Genomic DNA, 21,175 nt, shown 5'->3' on the forward strand with positions numbered 1-21,175 from the left:
CCCTTGAAATCAGACATGTCTGTGGTAAGGACAACTTGGTTGCTGATTGTCTTTCAGTCAATAAGTTTGGTGTTAAAGCCAATAGGTAGCTCTGGCTCACAATTTATTTTGACTGTACGTTTTTGCATTATAGAAGCATACGTGAGTTTTTCCAAAACTTCAGAGTTAAGCAAACTATGTCCAAAAAACTAAAAAAGGGTAAATAACAAAAGATTGTATTTTCCAAACAAAAAACAAAGCCCATACACATTTAAAAACTAAATAAAAAAGGTTGGAGGTGTCACCACCGATTGGTGTCACCTCGTTAGTCAGTATGTGTTTCACCTGTGCTGGTTGTCCATCTCGTTAGTGGGAAGGCGTTTCACCTGTGCTGGTTGTCCATCTCGTTAGTGGGAAGGCGTTTCACCTGTGCTGGTTGTCCATCTCGTTAGTGGGAAGGCGTTTCACCTGTGCTGGTTGTCCATCTCGTTAGTGGGAAGGCGTTTCACCTGTGCTGGTTGTCCATCTCGTTAGTGGGAAGGCGTTTCACCTGTGCTGGTTGTCCATCTCGTTAGTGGGAAGGCGTTTCACCTGTGCTGGTTGTCCATCTCGTTAGTGGGAAGGCGTTTCACCTGTGCTGGTTGTCCATCTCGTTAGTGGGAAGGCGTTTCACCTGTGCTGGTTGTCCATCTCGTTAGTGGGAAGGCGTTTCACCTGTGCTGGTTGTCCATCTCGTTAGTGGGAAGGCGTTTCACCTGTGCTGGTTGTCCATCTCGTTAGTGGGAAGGCGTTTCACCTGTGCTGGTTGTCCATCTCGTTAGTGGGAAGGCGTTTCACCTGTGCTGGTTGTCCATCTCGTTAGTGGGAAGGCGTTTCACCTGTGCTGGTTGTCCATCTCGTTAGTGGGAAGGCGTTTCACCTGTGCTGGTTGTCCATCTCGTTAGTGGGAAGGTATTTCACCTGTGCTGGCCCAGTGCTCCAGTTGTCTTGGTAGATATGGAAGGTTAACACCTTTAGTTGGCGCTCCAATTTTAGATTTCTAGACAAACATTCCTTTATCTGATCTTCCCTGTTTTTGTTTTAGCTCCACCATTTTAGTTTGCTTCCTGTCTTTATGCTTTGGTGTGGGCAAATTTGGTGGCTCTCGTGGTGAGTATCTTTCAGGTTTCAGTTGTTACCCCCTAAAAACCCCACCTCCTCCTTTAGTTGTTGTTAGTGACTCTTTGTTAGTTCTCCCTTCTGTTTAAGTGACATTTGGGGTTTTCTTGCTGGGGAACGTGACAAAAGCTTCAGCTGTTAGCTAGCGAGGAAAGTTAGCCTACAAAGCTAGCTGGAAGCTACCGGTACCTTCCCGCATCGTAAAGTTTTTCCAGCCTGTATGGACATTGTTTTGAGAACAGTAATTAACAGTTTCTACATGCCGTGTTGTATTATTCAAGGGTACATTTTTATGCAGCCAGACGGCACTAGTAATGAATGACTAAGTGGACCAGGCACTTTGCTCTATAAAAAAGGGCTGAACTGACAGACTTCAGTCTCTCAACCACGCAAGACATTTGACAGAAGTTGGAGTTCTGAACGTAACAAAAATTCCAGTAACAAACTTTTGTTTTTAAATTGAAAAAGTTTCGGTATACCATGCAACACTAACACGCGTGCGCACACACACCTAGATAAAGAAACCCAGTGTGTGTATAAGGTACCTTTAGGTGGTCTCCGACGAGCTCTCAGGGGGTGGTGGCGGTACTGAGCCCCAACAGACTCTTTCCTCTGTGGGTTCGACCGGCCTGGCGCTCCCCTCTCTCCTCCAGAACCACTGGAGCTGTGCTGCTTCACTGTCTGGGGAGAGGGAGGGTCAGTACACAGACATTTAACCTTTATTTAACTAGGCAAGTCAGTTAAGAACACATTCTTATTTACAATGACGGCCAAACCCTCCCCTTGTTCGCTGCCCTATGGAACTCCCGATGATGGCGGGTTGTGATACAGCCCGGAATCGAACCGGGGTCTGTAGTGACGCCTCTAGCACTGAGATGCAGTGCCTTAGACGACTGCGCCACTCAGAAGAAGAGTAACACTTCATTCTGCTCACCTCTTTCTTGGCGTCGATCTCAAAGTCGCTGTCGCTGCCCGGGTCGCCCTCTATCTCATCATTACTGAGGAAGGGAGAGCGAAGGGATGGGGAGGAAGAGAAGGGGGATGAATAAGTGACAGAGTGATTCATTTTGTACATTCTTACATTCTGCCACAAATAGCAGGGTGGAGCATGCGCTCCAGCAGGTGTATCTCACTGGTCATCCCCAAAGCCAATTCCGCCTTTGGCCGCCTTTCCTTCCAGTTCTCTGCTGCCAATGACTGGAACGAACTACAAAAATCACTGAAGGTGGAGACTTATATCTCCCTCACTAACTTTAAGCGTCAGCTATCTGAGCAGCTAACCGATCGCTGCAGCTGTACATAGCCCATCTGTAAATAACTACCTCATCCCCATATTTGTTTTGGTTTACACTCCAGTGTAATTTGCTAAATTGTAATTACTTTGCCACTGTTGGCCTATTTATTGCCTTACCTCCTTACTTCATTTGCACACACTGTATACAGATTTTTCTATTGTGTTATTGACTATGTTTTGTTTATTCCAAGTGTAACTCTGTGTTGTTGTATGTGTCGAACTGCATTGCTTTATCTTGGCCAGGTCGCAATTGTAAATGAGAACTCGTTCTCAACTGGCCTACCTGGTTAAATAAAGGTGTTCTCAACTGGCCTACCTGGTTAAATAAAGGTGTTCTCACCTGGCCTACCTGGTTAAATAAAGGTGTTCTCAACTGGCCTACCTGGTTTAATAAAGGAAATGCAAAATACTCATCATCAGAGGAACAGAGTAGGATGAGGGTACGGCTATAAGAACTGGTCGTCTAGTGCGTTGGGAGCAGAGAATAAAAGGAGCAGATTTCTGGGCGTGGTAGGATAGATTCAGGGCATAATGTACAGACAAGGGCATGGTAGGGTGCGAGTACAGCAGGGGTAAATCTAGGCATTGAGTGACGATGAGAGAGGTTGCATCTCTGGAAGTGCGGTCTCCGCATGTGTGGGGGTTGGGACAAGGGGGCTATCTGAGGCATGTTGAGCAGGACTAGGGGCTCTGCAGTAAATAAAACAAGGAGAGCTGCCCTAGACAACAGTAGACAAGGCATATTGACATTAGAGAGAAGCATAAAGCAATCACAGGTGTTGATTGGGAGAGCTAGGACAACAACGGGTAAATGGTGATGAATGGGCAGAGAGGGTCAGTTAGCTACACACGGGGCCTGAGTTTGAGGCTGGGGCCGACAGATAACACAAAATAGGGACTCCTAATCACAGCTGGTTGTGATACAGCCTGGAACCGAACCAGGGTCCGCTAGCACTGAGGTGCAGTGCCTTAGACCTCTGCGCCACTCGGGAGCCCTTGTGTGTGTCGAATTTTGTTCCTTTTAAATGGCATAGAAGGCCCTTCTTAGCCTTGTTTCTCAGCTTGTTCACAGCTTAGTGGAAGTTACCTGTGGTGCTGATGTTTAGGTCGAGGTATATATTAGTTTGTGTTCTCTAGTCTCTCACCTCCCCATGTCTCCCTCCTGTCCACCCCTTCCCCCCCTCTACTCCTTCCCCCTTTCTATTCCTTCCCCCTCTCCTCCTTCCCCCCTCCATTACCCCCTCCTTCCCCCTTTCTATTCCTTCCCCCTCTCCCCCTTACCCCTCTCCTCCTTACCCCCTCCATTCCTTCCTTCCCTCCTCCTTTCCCCTCCATTCCTTCCCCCTCTCCCCCTCCATTCCTTCCTCCTCTCCCCCTCCATTCCCCCCCCTCCTCCTCCTTTCCTCCCCCTTTCTATTCCTTACCCCTCTCCTCCTTCCCCCCCTCCATTCCTACCGTCCCTCCTCCTTTCCCCTCCATTCCTTCCCCCTCTCCCCCTCCATTCCTCCCCCCCTCCTCCTTCCCCCTCTCCTCCTTACCCCCCATTCCCCCCCACTCTCCTCCTCCCCCCCTCTCCTCCTTCCCCCCTCCATTCCCCCTCCTCCTTCTCCATTCCTTCCCCCCCTCCATCCCCCTCTCCTCCTTCCCTTACTCCTTCCCCCCCCCTCCATTCCTTCCCCCTCTCACTCTCTCCTCCTCACCCATCTTCCTTGTCTGTCTTTCTGACCAGTCTTCTAGCCTGTCGGTCCATAACACTGGTTCTGGTCCTGGTCTTCTTCCAGCTGTAGTAGTACCGGACCAGGCCTGAGACCAGCTTATCAGGCAGCTACAGAGAGAGAAGAGAGGGGAGGGGAGGGGGGTTAAACAGTGTCTTCACAACGCTACAGTGTAAACAGGGTAAACCGTGTCTTCACAACGCTACAGTGTAAACCGTGTTTTCACAACGCTACAGTGTAAACCGTGTTTTCACAACGCTACAGTGTAAACCGTGTTTTCACAACGCTACAGTGTAAAGTGTTTTCACAACGCTACAGGTTAAACCGTGTTTTCACGCTACAGTGTAAACAGGTTAAACAGTGTTTTCACAACGCTACAGTGTAAAGTGTTTTCACAACGCTACAGTGTAAACAGGTTAAACAGTGTTTTCACAACGCTACAGTGTAAACAGATTAAACAGTGTTTTCACAACGCTACAGTGTAGCTCCCCAGTAAGTGTCCTCACCATCTGTTGTATACGATGGAAGCTCTTGCCATGGAAGCTGAAGGCCTGTTCAAACAGGACCTTGTCCTCTACGGTCCACTCCTCGGGAAAGGGAGTGAAGTTAGCCAGGTCAGCAAGGGAACACTCCACATCATGTTTATGCCACAGCAACATCCCCAGGGCCTGGACAGACAGAGAGAGAAGTGACATTTAGAGACAGGGCCTGGACAGACAGACAGAGAGACAGACAGAGCAGTGACATTTAGAGACAGGGCCTGGACAGACAGACAGAGCAGTGACATTTGAGACAGGGCCTGGACAAACAGACAGAGCAGTGACATTTAGAGTCAGGGCCTGGACAAACAGACAGAGCAGGACATTTAGAGACAGGGCCTGGACAAACAGACAGAGCAGTGACATTTAGAGACAGGGCCTGGACAAACAGACAGAGCAGTGACATTTAGACACAGGGCCTGGACAAACAGACAGAGCAGGACATTTAGAGACAGGGCCTGGACAAACAGACAGAGCAGTGACATTTAGAGACAGGGCCTGGACAAACAGACAGAGCAGTGACATTTAGAGACAGGGCCTGGACAAACAGACAGAGCAGTGACATTTAGAGACAGGGCCTGGACAAACAGACAGAGCAGGACATTTAGAGACAGGGCCTAGACAGACAGAGCAGGACATTTAGAGACAGGGCCTAGACAGACAGAGCAGGACATTTAGAGACAGGGCCTGGACAAACAGACAGAGCAGTGACATTTAGACACAGGGCCTGGACAGACAGACAGACAGAGAGCAGTGACATTTAGACACAGGGCCTGGACAGACAGACAGACAGAGCAGTGACATTTAGACACAGGGGAGGGGACATACTGGAGGATGAATACCCTATTCACTATATGGTGCATTATTTTGAACCAGAGCTCTGAGATAACTACACAGAACAGAAATATAAACGCAACATGGAAAGTGTTGGTCCCATGTTTCATGAGCAGAAATTAAAAGATCCCAGAAAATGTCCATATGCACAAAATGCTTATTTCACTCAAAGTTGTGAACAAATTTGTTACATCCTTGTTAGTTAGCATTTCTACTTTGCCAAAATAATCCATCCACCTGACAGGTGTGGCATATCAAGAAGCTGATTAAAACGGCATCATCATTACACAGGTGCACCTTGTGCTGGGGGACAATAAAAGGAATGTTTTGTCACACAACCCAAGTTGAGGGAGTGTGAAATTTGTTTGCTGACTCCAGGATTGTCCACCAGGGGTGTTGTCAGAGAATTGAATGTTAATTTCTCTACCATAAGCTGCCTCTGTCGTTTTAGAGAATTTGGCAGTGCGTCCAACCATAGAATTTGTATGGCGTCGTGCGGCCGAGCGGTTTGCTGATGGCCACATTGTGAACAGAGTGCCCCATGGAGGTGGTGGAGTTATGGTATGGGTAGGTATAAGCTACGGACAACGAACACAACTGCTTTTTTTCTTTGCCAATTTCTATCGGCCGCCATCGCCTCATGTTTCAGCAGGATAATACATAACCCCATATCGCAAGGATCCGTATTCATTGATCTGGCCAAGGCTTTCGACTCTGTCAATCACCATATCCTCATCGGCAGACTCGACAGCCTTGGTTTCTCAAATGATTGCCTCGCCTGGTTCACCAACTACTTCTCTGATAGAGTTCAGTGTGTCAAATCGGAGGGTCTGCTGTCCGGACCTCTGGCAGTCTCTATGGGGGTGCCACAGGGTTCAATTCTTGGACCGACTCTCTTCTCTGTATACATCAATGAGGTCGCTCTTGCTGCTGGTGAGTCCCTGATCCACCTCTACGCAGACGACACCATTCTGTATACTTCCGGCCCTTCTTTGGACACTGTGTTAACAACCCTCCAGGCAAGCTTCAATGCCATACAACTCTCCTTCCGTGGCCTCCAATTGCTCTTAAATACAAGTAAAACTAAATGCATGCTCTTCAACCGATCGCTACCTGCACCTACCCGCCTGTCCAACATCACTACTCTGGACGGCTCTGACTTAGAATACGTGGACAACTACAAATACTTAGGTGTCTGGTTAGATTGTAAACTCTCCTTCCAGACCCATATCAAACATCTCCAATCCAAAGTTAAATCTAGAATTGGCTTCCTATTTCGCAACAAAGCATCCTTCACTCATGCTGCCAAACATACCCTTGTAAAACTGACCATCCTACCAATCCTCGACTTTGGCGATGTCATTTACAAAATAGCCTCCAATACCCTACTCAACAAATTGGATGCAGTCTATCACAGTGCAATCCGTTTTATCACCAAAGCCCCATATACTACCCACCATTGCGACCTGTACGCTCTCGTTGGCTGGCCCTCGCTTCATACTCGTCGCCAAACCCACTGGCTCCATGTCATCTACAAGACCCTGCTAGGTAAAGTCCCCCCTTATCTCAGCTCGCTGGTCACCATAGCATCTCCCACCTGTAGCACACGCTCCAGCAGGTATATCTCTCTAGTCACCCCCAAAACCAATTCTTTCTTTGGCCGCCTCTCCTTCCAGTTCTCTGCTGCCAATGACTGGAACGAACTACAAAAATCTCTGAAACTGGAAACACTTATCTCCCTCACTAGCTTTAAGCACCAACTGTCAGAGCAGCTCACAGATTACTGCACCTGTACATAGCCCAATTTTAATTTATTTATTTATTTAGCTCCTTTGCACCCCATTATTTTTTATTTCTACTTTGCTCATTCTTCCATTGCTAAACTACCATTCCAGTATTTTACTCGCTATATTGTATTTACTTTGCCATCATGGCCTTTTTTGCCTTTACCTCCCTTCTCACCTCATTTGCTCACATTGTATATAGACTTGTTTATACTGCATTATTGACTGTATGTTTGTTTTTACTCCATGTGTAACTCTGTGTCGTTTTATCTGTCGAACTGCTTTGCTTTATCTTGGCCAGGTCGCAATTGTAAATGAGAACTTGTTCTCAACTTGCCTACCTGGTTAAATAAAGGTAAATAAATCTGTACACAATTCCTGGATGCTGAAAATGTCCCAGTTCTTCCATGGCCTGGAAACTCCCCAGACATGTCTCCCATTGAGCATGTTTGGGATGCTCTGGATCGACGTGTACGACAGCGTGTTCCAGTTCCCACCAATATCCAGCAACTTTGAACAGCCATTGAAGAGGAGTGGGACAACATTCCACAGTCCACAATCAAACAGCCTGATCAACTCTATGTGAAGGAGATGTGTCACGCTGCATGAGGCAAATTGGTGGTCACACCAGATACTGACTGGTTTTCTGATCCACACCCCTACCTTTTTTATAAGGTATATGTGACCAACAGATGCATATCTGTATTCCAGTCCTGTGAAATTCATAGATTAGGGCCAAAAAATGTTTTCTAATTTCCTAGTGAACTGGGAACTCTCTTTGAAATGTTTTGTTTGTATTTGCAGAGTATATTTACTGTTTGTATAAAGTTAGATTGATTGACTGTACCTGTTCCATGTTGTAGCCATGCTTCTCTTTAGCCATCAGAATATACTCATCCACTGGGGGGAGAGAGCGAGCAGAGAGAGAGCGAGCGAGCAGAGAGAGAGCGAGCAGAGAGAGAGCGAGCAGAGAGAGAGCGAGCGAGCAGAGAGAGAGCGAGCGAGCAGAGAGAGAGCGAGCGAGCAGAGAGAGCGAGCGAGCAGAGAGCGAGCGAGCAGAGAGCGAGCGAGCAGAGAGAGAGCGAGCAGAGAGAGCGAGCAGAGAGCGAGCGAGCAGAGAGCGAGCGAGCAGAGAGCGAGCGAGCAGAGAGCGAGCGAGCAGAGAGAGAGCGAGCAGAGAGAGCGAGCGAGCAGAGAGAGAGAGCGAGCAGAGAGAGAGAGAGAGCGAGCAGACAGAGAGAGAGAGCGAGCAGAGAGAGAGAGAGAGCGAGCAGAGAGAGAGAGCGAGCAGAGAAGCAGAGTGAGAGAGAGCGAGCAGAGAGAGAGAGGGAGAGTGAACAGACAGAGTGACAGAGAGCCAGAGAGAGAGCAGAGTGAGAGAACGAGAGTTGTTTATTTCACTTTTGTTTTATCTACTTCACTTGCTTTGGCAATGTTAACATATGTTTCCCATGCCAATAAAAACCCTTGAATTGAATTGAAAGAGAGAGAGAGCAAAGAATTTAAACTGTCAGATAATAGTGTAGTGTGTGTGTTTACACATGGCGTCAGAGATGAGACTGTTGGGGCACCACACCAGCATACTCCTCTGCTCCTTCTCATTGTAGCGGCTTGGAGTGTCTGTGTGCGCACACACACACACACACACACACGTCAGTCATACACTCCTTATTTTCTCTCACTCCATCAATCACATACACAGCCAAATAATCAACCCCCCCCCCCCCCCTTCCCTCTCTGGTACCTGGGTTTAACTCAGGTATCTGTGCCTGGTAGTCTCCTCCCACTCGAATCATACTGTCTGTGGAGAGAGAGAAAAGAGGGATGATTAGAGGAGGAGACCGCAGAGGAAGAGAGACACATCAGCTGAGCGAGAACTAGCAATAAGTCCAGAGAAAATTAGCAATAAGCCCGGAGAGAGAGAGTACTAGCGATAAGCCCGGAGAGAGTTAGCGATAAGCCCGGAGAGAGTTAGCGATAAGCCCGGAGAGAGTTAGCGATAAGCCCGGAAAGAGTATTAGCGATAAGCCCGGAGAGAGTTAGCGATAAGCCCGGAGAGAGTTAGCGATAAGCCCGGAAAGAGTATTAGCGATAAGCTCAGAGAGAGTATTAGCAATAAGCCCAGAGAGAGAGAGTATTAGCGATAAGCCCGGAGAGAGAGAGTACTAGCGATAAGCCCGGAGAGAGTTAGCGATAAGCCCGGAGAGTACTAGCGATAAGCCCAGAGAGAGAGAGAGAGAGAGTACTAGCGATAAGCCCAGAGAGAGAGAGAGAGAGAGTATTAGCGATAAGCCCAGAGAGAGAGAGAGTATTAGCGATAAGCCCAGAGAGAGAGAGTATTAGCGATAAGCCCAGAGAGAGAGAGTATTAGCGATAAGCCCGGAGAGAGAGTATTAGCGATAAGCCCGGAGAGAGAGTATTAGCGATAAGCCCGGAGAGAGAGTATTAGCGATAAGCCCACAGAGAGAGTATTAGTGATAAGCCCACAGAGAGAGTATTAGTGATAAGCCCAGAGAGTTTCCGATAAGCCCAGAGAGAAAGAGAGGGTATTAGTGATAAGCCCAGAGAGAGAATTAGTGATAAGCCCAGAGAGAGAGAGTACTAGCGATAAGCCCGGAGAGAGTTAGCGATAAGCCCGGAGAGAGTTAGCGATAAGCCCGGAAAGAGTATTAGCGATAAGCCCGGAGAGAGTTAGCGATAAGCCCGGAGAGAGTTAGCGATAAGCCCGGAAAGAGTATTAGCGATAAGCTCAGAGAGAGTATTAGCAATAAGCCCAGAGAGAGAAAGTATTAGCGATAAGCCCACAGAGAGAGTATTAGTGATAAGCCCAGAGAGAGAGTTTTAGCGATAAACCCAGAGAGAGAGAGAGTACTAGCGATAAGCCCGGAGAGAGTTAGCGATAAGCTCAGAGAGTGTATTAGCGATAAGCCTGGAGAGAGAGAGTATTAGCGATAAGAGCAGAGAGAAAGAGATAGTATTAGCGATAAGCCCAGAGAGAGTATTAACACTAAGCCCAGAGAGAGTATTAGCAATAAGCCCAGAGAGAGAGTATTAGCAATAAGCCCAGAGAGAGAGAGAGTATTAGTGATAAGCCCACAGAGAGAGAGAGTATTAGTGATAAGCCCACAGAGAGAGAGAGTATTAGTGATAAGCCCACAGAGAGAGAGAGTATTAGTGATAAGCCCACAGAGAGAGAGAGTATTAGTGATAAACACAGAGAGAGAGAGTATTAGTGATAAACACAGAGAGAGAGAGAGAATTAGCGATAAACCCAGAGAGAGAGAGAGAGAGTATTAGCGATAAACCCAGAGAGAGAGAGAGAGAGAGTATTAGCGATAAACCCAGAGAGAGAGAGAGAGAGTATTAGCGATAAACCCAGAGAGAGAGAGAGAGAGAGAGAGAGAGAGAGAGAGAGAGAGAGAGAGAGAGAGAGAGAGAGAGAGAGAGAGAGAATTAGCGATAAACCCAGAAAGAGAGAGTATTAGTGATAAGCCCACAGAGAGAGAGTATTAGTGATAAACCCAGAGAGGGAGAGAGAGAGTATTAGCGATAAACCCAGAGAGAGAGAGAGAGAGAGAGAGAGAGTATTAGCAATAAGCCCAGAGAGAGACAGACAAGCAGAGAGGGAGCGTGAGCGATTTGTCCGATTCAGCTGCCCTGCGCACCGGGTAGGCGAACTGTTGCCATGTTGAACCATTTCATGTGTGAGGGCACAAACTCTGCCTCCCTGGCGGGCCCAGAGAGAAAATCAAGTGCACTATAGGCTGACCGCTGGCCAATCGGATGGCTCAGATTACCATGTCTGCAGTAATGTAGCATGGCATAAAAGAAAGCTACTGTGAGATTTCAAAACATTTAAAACCACGACTAGAGAGACTGTCAACGAATACAGCATAGAGCTGCTGTTTAAAACCACGACTAGAGAGACTGTCAACGAATACAACATAGAGCTGCTGTTTAAAACCACGACTAGAGAGACTGTCAACGAATACAACAAAGAGCTGCTGTTTAAAACCACGACTAGAGAGACTGTCAACGAATACAGCATAGAGCTGCTGTTTAAAACCACGACTAGAGAGACTGTCAACGAATACAGCATAGAGCTGCTGTTTAAAACCACGACTAGAGAGACTGTCAACGAATACAGCATAGAGCTGCTGTTTAAAACCACGACTAGAGAGACTGTCAACGAATACAGCATAGAGCTGCTGTTTAAAACCACGACTAGAGAGACTGTCAACGAATACAGCATAGAGCTGCTGTTTAAAAACCACGACTAGAGAGAGACTGTCAACGAATACAGCATAGAGCTGCTGTTTAAAACCACGACTAGAGAGACTGTCAATGAATACAGCATAGAGCTGCTGTTTAAAACCACGACTAGAGAGACTGTCAACGAATACAACAAAGAGCTGCTGTTTTAAAACCACGACTAGAGAGACTGTCAACGAATACAACAAAGAGCTGCTGTTTAAAACCACGACTAGAGAGACTGTCAACGAATACAGCAAAGAGCTGCTGTTTTTATGAGTGACTTGATGTTCTTACTCAGCCCTGTCAACACTTTTATAAGCCATAAAATGCACGTTCTTCCTATTTCCACTCAGCGCTAGAACAAGCAGTGCAGCTGTAATGAATGAGTATCAATAGACGTTGTTGTTGTTGTTGTTGTTGTTGTTGGATTGGGTATTTTTTTTATATCAAAGACATGCTGTTTTTGACTCTCTCTCTCTACCACATCTGCTGTCTCTAACTCTGAATGATTGGCTATGAAAAGCCAACTGACATTTACTCCTGAGGTGCTGACCTGTTGCACCCTCTACAACCACTGTGATTATTATTATTTGACCCTGCTGGTCATTTATGAACATTTGAACATCTTGGCCATGTTCTGTTATAATCTCCACCCGGCACAGCCAGAAGAGGACTGGTCTCCCCTCAGAGCCTGGTTCCTCTCTAGGTTCTGGCCTTTCTAGGGAGTTTTTCCTAGCCACCGTGCTTCTACACCTGCATTGCTTGCTGTTTGGGGTTTTAGGCTGTTTTCTGTACAGCACTTTGATATATCAGCTGATGTAACAAGGACTTTATGAATATATTTGATTGATTGATTTCACTTTCTCTCCCTCTCCGACCCTCAGTCTGCTGCTCTCTCCCTCCGCTGAGACCGACCCTCAGTCTGCTGCTCTCTCTCTTCGCTGAGACTGACCCTCAGTCTGCTGCTCTCTCCCTCCGCTGAGACCGACCCTCAGTCTGCTGCTCTCTCCCTCCGCTGAGACCGACCCTCAGTCTGCTGCTCTCTCCCTCCGCTGAGACCGACCCTCAGTCTGCTGCTCTCTCCCTCCGCTGAGACCGACCCTCAGTCTGCTGCTCTCTCCCTCTGTCTGCTGCTCTCTCCCTTCGCTGAGACTGACCCTCAGACTGCTGCTCTCTCCCTCCGCTGAGACCGACCCTCAGTCTGCTGCTCTCTCCCTCCGCTGAGACCGACCCTCAGTCTGCTGCTCTCTCCCTCTGCTGAGACTGACCCTCAGTCTGCTGCTTTCTCTCTCTCTCTCCGCTGAGACCGACCCTCAGTCTGCTGCTCTCTCTCGCTCTCCGCTGAGACTGACCATCAGTCTGCTGCTCTCTCCCTCTGCTGAGACCGACCCTCAGTCTGCTGCTCTCTCCCTCTCCGCTGAGACCGACCCTCAGTCTGCTGCTCTCTCCCTCCGCTGAGACCGACCCTCAGTCTGCTGCTCTCTCCCTCCGCTGAGACCGACCCTCAGTCTGCTGCTCTCTCCCTCTCCGCTGAGACTGACCCTCAGTCTGCTGCCCTCTCCCTCAGTCTGCTGCTCTCTCCTTCCGCTGAGACCGACCCTCAGTCTGCTGCTCTCTCTCTCTGCTGAGACTGACCATCAGTCTGCTGCTCTCTCCCTCCTTTGCTAGTTAGTGAGTTATTAGCCCAGTTATAGATCATTTATTCATATCCTTTGCTAGTTAGTGAGTTATTAGCCCAGTTCTAGATCATTTATTCATATCCTTTGCTAGTTAGTGAGTTATTAGCCCAGTTATAGATCATTTATTCATATCCTTTGCTAGTTAGTGAGTTATTAGCCCAGTTATAGATCATTTATTCATATCCTTTGCTAGTTAGTGAGTTATTAGCCCAGTTATAGATCATTTGTAGTCAGCAATAGGGGAGTGATTGACTCCTACAAGAGCACAAAATGTATACATTTCTAGACATCTTTGAAAAGCCAGTCAGGTAAAGAGCTTCTTTTTTTTGTCTTAAAGGGGCAGTGTTATATTTTGAGACAGGCTTGAATAACCTAAGTAGCCAATAGGTAATTTATCACATTCTCTGTAATAATGGTATGGGATTAATAATGCATTTTATTTTGTAAAGTGGTATCGAGTATCAAACAACATTTTCAGTCACCACCTTGTCAGAAGGACAAGTGGATAAACAGGTTCATGTCAAGCCCTGCATGTTATGGAATGTAGGCCTTCATTGAACAATGAATGATAGAACAGCTGTTTCCATGTTAACATGTTATGGGATGCATTTTCTCCATTGTGTTCGATTCCAGGCTGCATCACAACCGGTCGTGATTGGACGTCCCATAGGGCGGCGCACAATTGGCCCAGCGTCGTCCAGGTTTGGCCGCCGGTAGGATGTCATTGTAAATAAAGAATTTGTTCTTAACTGACTCGCCTAGTTAAATAAAAGGTTCAATATATAAAATAAAGACCACGCTGCTAGGCCTACATTATGATCAAATATCCTCGGTAACCGACACGGACACTGTTAAACCTATAACTTAATAAGGGTACAGGTTCAGTGTTCACGCTAAAGTCATGCTGGAAGTTGCACAATTCTTTAAATGGAAGCAAACAGAACGAAATGGGGAGGGACCGTTTTTTTTTTTGTCTGTTGTGAACTCTTCAGGGCTTTTGTTTGAGTGTGTATTGTCCTGTCATGAACTGAGTATGACGACGGTAAGAAAATGATGAGACAGTAGTGAGCACGATTACAAGCACACAATAATGAGATTTATTGTGGCTAGTTAAGATTAATATAATTAATTGTACATGCTTTGAAAGAACAATTTCTCTAATAATCCTGTTTACACGGACACATCTGAGATCAGGCTGCCTGATGAGACTGTTGATAAATGCAGAAAAATCACCAATCAAAATCAACTTTATACCATGTTATTTTCTGCCCTTTCCCCCGAATTTGACCTGTGTGTGTGTGTGTGTGTGTGTGTACCGTGAGCGTGCTCCTCATCGCTGCTGTCCTCCTCAGAGTGTTGGTTGTTTCCATTGGTTTTAGCCCTGCTCCTAGACAGAACGCCGCTCCCCGACCGCTCCATCACCGAGGGCATACTGCAACACACACACACACACACACACACACACACACACACACACACACACACACAGATAAAGCATAGGCCTACACACAATCTACATCACTAAGGAAAAGTCCTGTCACCAATCAGCACACACATTAACTCAACCCAGCAACAAAATACCAAACTTCCAAAGCCCTCAGTGTAGCAGAGATTAACAATCTGTTTTCCACTAAGCACACGTACATGCACACTAATAATTCAATATTAAATTGATTATGTTAGTAAGCTGAGTACGACATCAGTCACGTGAAAACTTCACTCTCCTTAAAACAGTGGTAGATCATCATTTATGTAAGAATACTCTGGTTAAAACAAGTTTTTAAGAGCAATCTTACAAATGATTAGGACGTGTAAACACCTTTTTTCTAGCAGAGTTCCAGCGCTGTGTATTTGATCTGTACACATGCTAACAGCAGCAGTTCAAGACTCTCTCTCTTTTGTGCAAGTGAAGTGAGTTCGGGAACAACTGAAAGTATCTTAGTTTGAAATAGTTTTCACATACAAACTTTATCTGTCTGAACTCAGGATAAAAATGTTCTTCCCAAAAATAACGTGGTCAAGTGTGCTAGCGCGTTTATTTTGATTGGTGATTTTCTGCATTTATCATAATTCCCATCAGGCAGCCTGATTTCAGATGTGTCCATGTAAACAGGATTATTAGAAAAATTGTTGTTCTTGCAAAGCATTTAAACATTTTAAACAAATGATTATATTTTAAAAATCACATTATTTTGGCAAATGTAACCATGCTCACTACCATCGCATTCTCATCAGCCTCTTACTGTGTCTGGTTATCAACCCCAACTCCTCATAATAGCAAAAATACACACACATACCAACCTGGTCTCAGAACATTTCGTATTATTCTGTACATAAATCCGAGACACTCCATTTAGTACGATATGTATCAATTTGTGGACGTCCATCACTCCTTTTCATATGTTACGAATTACAATCAGTATTTTATATATAATATAAATTACGAATTCTCAAAACGTAACATATGTTACGAATTTGCAATAAGTAGTTAGCAATGATTATGCCTTCAGTAACCATCTGTTTTATGTAATCATACAAAAAACGTCACATTAAATGGAACTTCTCGGAGATACGTACAGAATAATACTACATTCTCTGAGACCAGGTTGCATATACACACACTCAAACAAAAGCAATTTAGAGTTCACAGCAGGAAAAATAACAGTTAATCCAGTATCTGGCTACACAACGAGGACTCACATGTTCAACTATCAAGTGGGGAAACATCAAAACACACCACACACACACAGCCTATGCCAAACTATGTGTGTGTGATGTGAAGTAAGTTTTCGGTCTTGGGGGGGGGGGGGCGCGCGCTAACGTTCGTGCTGTGACACAAAAGACTAGACGGTCACCTCGGGACAAGACATCTTCCGGTTTCAAATGTTCCCGTTAAACCGACTTTATGGTCGTTATACCGAACACAAGTGACGTGAAACGAACTCTACATACAGTTAGCAAATTAATAGAACAGTTGTACATTCAATAGCTGTCATTTTTTTTGGTACATTTTGTCGGAAAAAATGGGTCTGTCAACAAGAGCCGAGTTCCACACAATGTATGCATCATCACAGTTCACTTAAATGTAACATCACGGCAAAACACTTCAATTTTAGAACGTATGTTTGTTTTTTTGTGATGATAACCTTTACAAGCCTAATTTAAGAAAATATTTTCCTGTAATACTGATTAAAAACCACTCAAAGATATTGCAGTAGTATAGTATTCGGCCTCATTCACAATGCTGTTGGCCTTTGTCTACTTGCCTAATGCTGGTCCAAGCCGCACAAACGGTGCCAGTCTGTGTGTGTAACATTAAACTCACACTTTAGGTAGGATTGTAGACTAATCAAGGCAACAAACAAAAAAAGTTAATTTCATGGCAACAGATAACTTTGATATTTGTTCATAGTTTATATATCGATATCATTACTGTCCCACCGGTCGCCAAAGCCCGCCCCTTTCACTTTTTTTGTTGCAACTTGATTGATTGATTACATAGACCAGCCAACACATTTCAACAGGGTAGTAGCTAGCATCTACATTAGTTGCAATATAAACCTTAGCAATCTTGCCTTAACTTTTAGACAGTGTAAAATATTAGCAAGAAACTGGCTGACTAGTTACTAAGCTATTTTCCCTAATATTAAATAAATAACAGCTATTGGAAAGTAATTCATTTGGGACACTCACTAGTGTGAGTGCTACTGGCCGAAAACACATTCATATCAACCATTAGCCATTTCCAGAAAAGTCTAGCATTGGAATCCCATCCTGGTAACTATTACCATTATGTTGCCTCTAGAAAGCCAGTTACAATCCTTATTAATCAATTATACATATATTATTTGGGGTTAAGTATCAGTTCAACTCACAAATTACTAAATCTATTTTTTTCTTTCTCGTAGTCTCCAAAGGGGGGGGGGGGGGGGATCTTTGTCACAATCTCTCATATTCTCACTCTTCCTCGACTCTCGCTCAAAACCACATCCAAATTAGTAGTGACAAGAATACAACGTGTGTTCCCATAGAACCGGTAAAAAAAAAAAAAAACATTTAATAAATAATGAAATCTTGTCCCACCTCCGTTCTCTCCTCCTTTCCTCTGCCCTCCGTTGATAATATATCTTTCAACTTTCAATCCTTTTGTTATCGCCAGGCTAACGTCGGTGGGGGGGTAGGGGTGGGGGGGGGGGGTAGCTAGTACTATTCCAGTTGTTGGTCGCTACTAGTTGGCGTTGTGGACGTTTTGGATTCGTTGTACAAGTCGGGATAGCAGTTCAATTCAGTAGCTCACCTGCTTATTTTGTGGTCCTCGGGCGTTTTTCTCTCATTCAAAACTTAGCTACGGCTTTCTCCGCAGCTAATAGGCCGCTTAACTAGGAAAATTTAAATTAAAATAAACTTCACCTTCAAAACGGCTTAATTTTCATTCATTTGATGCCAAAGTGGGTCTTCGCGTATTCAATAAAACAGCTTGCACGTAGAGAAGCGGAGAGTGTGCCGGGAGAACCTAACCAGGCCTCGGAGGGGAGAGGTGTACATCCGCAACCGTTGGATTGCTCCTCGCCTCTCCCTAACTAACTTCAATAGCAGAAAAGTAGTCCCCTGTGCAAGTTGGACAGACATACAAAAGATGGCTTGTCGTGGGGCAAATACACATGCTTGCTGTTGCCTCGAATGTGTTATTTGGTCCAATTTAGATGCATTTACGTCTCAATCAATCGTTGATGTAGAGACAGATCATCATTTTCTTAAAAATGTTGGCCCATAAATACAGTGCTGGTTTTAATCCAACCCTACATTGTATACTGGAATAGTAGATGTCTGAAATTGAAATGTTTACAACAACAAAAATCAAGTCTACCTGCTATCGTACAATCACATAAATTGGGAACTACTTGCGCGGAGTGATTCGTCAGCTGTGCATCTCTGTGCTGCGCTCGGGCAGACTTGCTGCTCTGAACGATGTATGCATGGATAGGAAAAGGGGGGCCGTGTGTGTGTGTGTGTACACAATGTGGAAAACGATGGATTTCAAATTTGACACACACCCACACACACTGATGGACATGTCTTAATCCATTGCTATTCTGTCTGCATGTCTGTCTCACAAGCAAACATGCAGGCCATGCTCTGTCATACAGCAACACTTGTGGCACATCCTCTGTCTCTCCTCTTTCTCCCTCCCCCTCTCTTCTCTGCTCCAGCCTCTATGTTCTCACTCTATCTGTTTTGTCATTTTTTCTCTCTCCATTCTCTCATTCCTTCTCTGTCTTGTTCTTTCTCATTCCTATCCTTCCTTCTTTCCATCTCTCCTCCTTCCCGTTATCTCATCCCTTCCTCTCTACCTCCTCCCCTCTATCCATTTTTAACGCTCCTCTTTCCTCTCCTTCCCTCTCTCCTTCCCTCTCTCCTTCCTCCACTCACCCACTATGCATGTGTTCTTCTGTCCCCTCCCCCTCCTTCCCTGTGCTCTTCTCCTCTCTATGTCCTGTCCGCCCTCCTCTTTCTCTCCCTCGCTCCAAAACTCACCCACTGTATCTGTTCTGTCTTTCTCCTCCCCCGTCAAGCTTTCCTCTTTCCCTCCTTCTCTATCTCCTCTCCTTAGATTTCTCTACCCCCCCTGTTCTCTCTCTCTCTCCCCTGTTCTCTCTAGCTCTCCCCTGTTCTCTCTCACTCCCCTGTTCTCTCTCTCTCCCCTGTTCTCTCTAGCTCTCCCCTGTTCTCTCTAGCTCTCCCCTGATCTCTCTCTCTCTCCTCCCTGTTCTCTCTAGCTCTCCCCTGTTTTCTGTAGCTCTCCCCTGTTCTCTCTAGCTCTCCCCTGTTCTCTCTCTCTCTCTAGCTCTCCCCTGTTCTCTCTCTCTCTCTAGCTCTCCCCTGTTCTCTCTCTCTCTCTAGCTCTCCCCTGTTCTCTCTCTCTCCTCCCTGTTCTCTCTAGCTCTCCCCTGTTCTCTCTCTCTCTCTCTCTCTCTCTCTCTCTCTCTCTCTCTCTCTCTCTCTCCCCTCTGTTCTCTCTCTCTCTCCCCCCTGTTCTCTCTAGCTCTCCCCTGTTCTCTCTCTCTACCCCCCCTGTTCTCTCTCTCTCCTCCCTGTTCTCTCTAGCTCTCCCCTGTTCTCTCTCTCTCTCTCCCCCCCTGTTCTCTCTCTCTCTCCCCCCTCTTCTCTCTAGCTCTCCCCTGTTCTCTCTAGCTCTCCCCTGTTCTCTCTCTCTCTCTCCCCTGTTCTCTCTCTCTCCCCCCTGTTCTCTCTAGTTCTCCCCTGTTCTCTCTCTCTCTCCCCCCTGTTCTCTCTCTCTCACCTGTTCTCTCTCTCTCACTCTCACCTGTTCTCTCTCTCTCTCTCTCTTTCCTTCTGTCTCTCTCTCTTTCCTTCTGTCTCTCTCTCTCTCTCTCTCTCCCCCCTCGTTTCATTTTCCAACACTCACCGACTGTATGTGTAGGCTACGACTTCCTCTCTCACTCTCTCTCTCCGTTCACTCTGTCTTCCTCTCTACAGTCCTTCGACCTCCCCCTCCTCCTCTCCTCCCCCCAATCACCCCCCCCCTCCTCTCCTCCTCCCCTCCCCCTCAATCACCTCCCCCACCTCCTCCCCCTCCATAACCTCCTCTACAGTGATCTACTCATTCCCCTTCCTCTCTCTCTTGCTCTTCCTCTCCTCGTCTCTCCTCCCTCTACTCTGCACCCCCTCCATTTCTCCTCTCTTCCCCTCCTGTCCCCCACACTGCCTCTCTCTCCTCCCCTCCTTCTCCTCTGCACTCCCTCTCTCTTCCCCCTCCCTCTCTCTCCTCTGCACTCCCTCTCTCTCTTCCCCCTCCCTCTCACGCTTTCCCCCCACCCTCCCTTTCTTCTATTTTCCTCTCCCTTCCCTCCCGCCCTCTCTCTAGAGCTCTCTCTCTGTTTGTTAGCCCTGTCTGTCTGTCTGTCTGTCTCTGTCTGTCTGTCTGTGTTCATCCTGTGAGGCCTGCTGTAGCAGATATATAATTTTCCTCCTAACCAGCTCGCTCTGTCTGAACACACACACCAGAGAACTCTCGTATACACAGGTCTATCAGCTGGTGAAATTAGGACAAATAAAACTGACATGACACTGTCTGTGTGTGTGTGTGTGTGTGTCTGTGTGTGTGAGAGAGAGAGAGAGAGAGAGAGAGAGAGAGAGAGAGAGAGAGAGAGAGAGGAAGGCATTATCTGGTTGCAGATACCAGCACTGGCTACATATTCATGGTCTTAGTATTCAGCCTATGACAAATGATTCATTCATATTTTTTAAGACAAAAGCAAACCAATGTTGTTCACATTAGATGGAGAAAATGTAGATGTAATGGAAGGAATGCAAGGAAGACAGTAGAGAGAGAGAAATAATGAGGCAGAGGGAGAGAGAAAGAATGAGTGAGAGAGAATAGGGGAGAGAGAGATAAATAATGAGGGAGAGAGAGAGAGAGAGAATAAGGGAGGGAGAGAGAGAGAGAGAGAGAGAGAGAGAGAGAGAGAGAGAGAGAGAGAGAGAGAGAGAGAGAGAGAGAGAGAGAGAGAGAAAGAATAAGGGAGAGAGAGCACGACCAGAAGTCTAGTAGCATAACAACCCCTAGTCCTTGGGAACTTCATGAAGATCTGAAAGGATTGGATAGGTTTAAGCAATATGGTAGTAACTTCAACAAGCTAGGAGGAACATTCACCTCCATATTGCTTACACCTATCCAGTCCTTACAGATCTCCTGTGTGATAGAGGCTAAGTCGCTGTTTCTGTACAGGCCTTTAGTTACTCCTCCACACCCAAACAGTAGTAGTTTAGGCCATAACGGAAACCGTTGCGGGCTGCGAGTTCGAACTTCATGACCCCCCCCCCCCCCCCTCCCCCGTCGCGCCCCTCTTCCCAAAAGCCATCTCCCCGTCGCGAGACAGATTACACCAAGACAAAGGGTTGTGGGCGGGGCTTACTG

The 21,175-nt window shown here is 46.3% G+C and overlaps 1 protein-coding gene across 1 annotated transcript in view; it reads right to left on the reverse strand.

Moving 5' to 3' along the window:
• rcor2 (REST corepressor 2) overlaps positions 1 to 17,427 on the reverse strand; it is a 31,066-nt gene extending 13,639 nt beyond the window's left edge. Inside the window, 9 exon segments of the mRNA XM_031791755.1 lie at positions 1,683 to 1,818; positions 2,072 to 2,135; positions 4,132 to 4,256; positions 4,653 to 4,814; positions 8,151 to 8,203; positions 8,843 to 8,923; positions 9,048 to 9,104; positions 14,553 to 14,668; positions 17,320 to 17,427. Of these exon segments, the coding sequence (XP_031647615.1) occupies positions 1,683 to 1,818; positions 2,072 to 2,135; positions 4,132 to 4,256; positions 4,653 to 4,814; positions 8,151 to 8,203; positions 8,843 to 8,923; positions 9,048 to 9,104; positions 14,553 to 14,667 (793 nt within the window). The 5' untranslated portion in view covers position 14,668; positions 17,320 to 17,427.
• Between the last annotated feature and the right edge of the window lie 3,748 nt (positions 17,428 to 21,175).

The sequence above is a fragment of the Oncorhynchus kisutch genome, linkage group LG16 (genome assembly GCF_002021735.2).
Source record: "Oncorhynchus kisutch isolate 150728-3 linkage group LG16, Okis_V2, whole genome shotgun sequence".
NCBI lineage: Eukaryota > Metazoa > Chordata > Actinopteri > Salmoniformes > Salmonidae > Oncorhynchus > Oncorhynchus kisutch.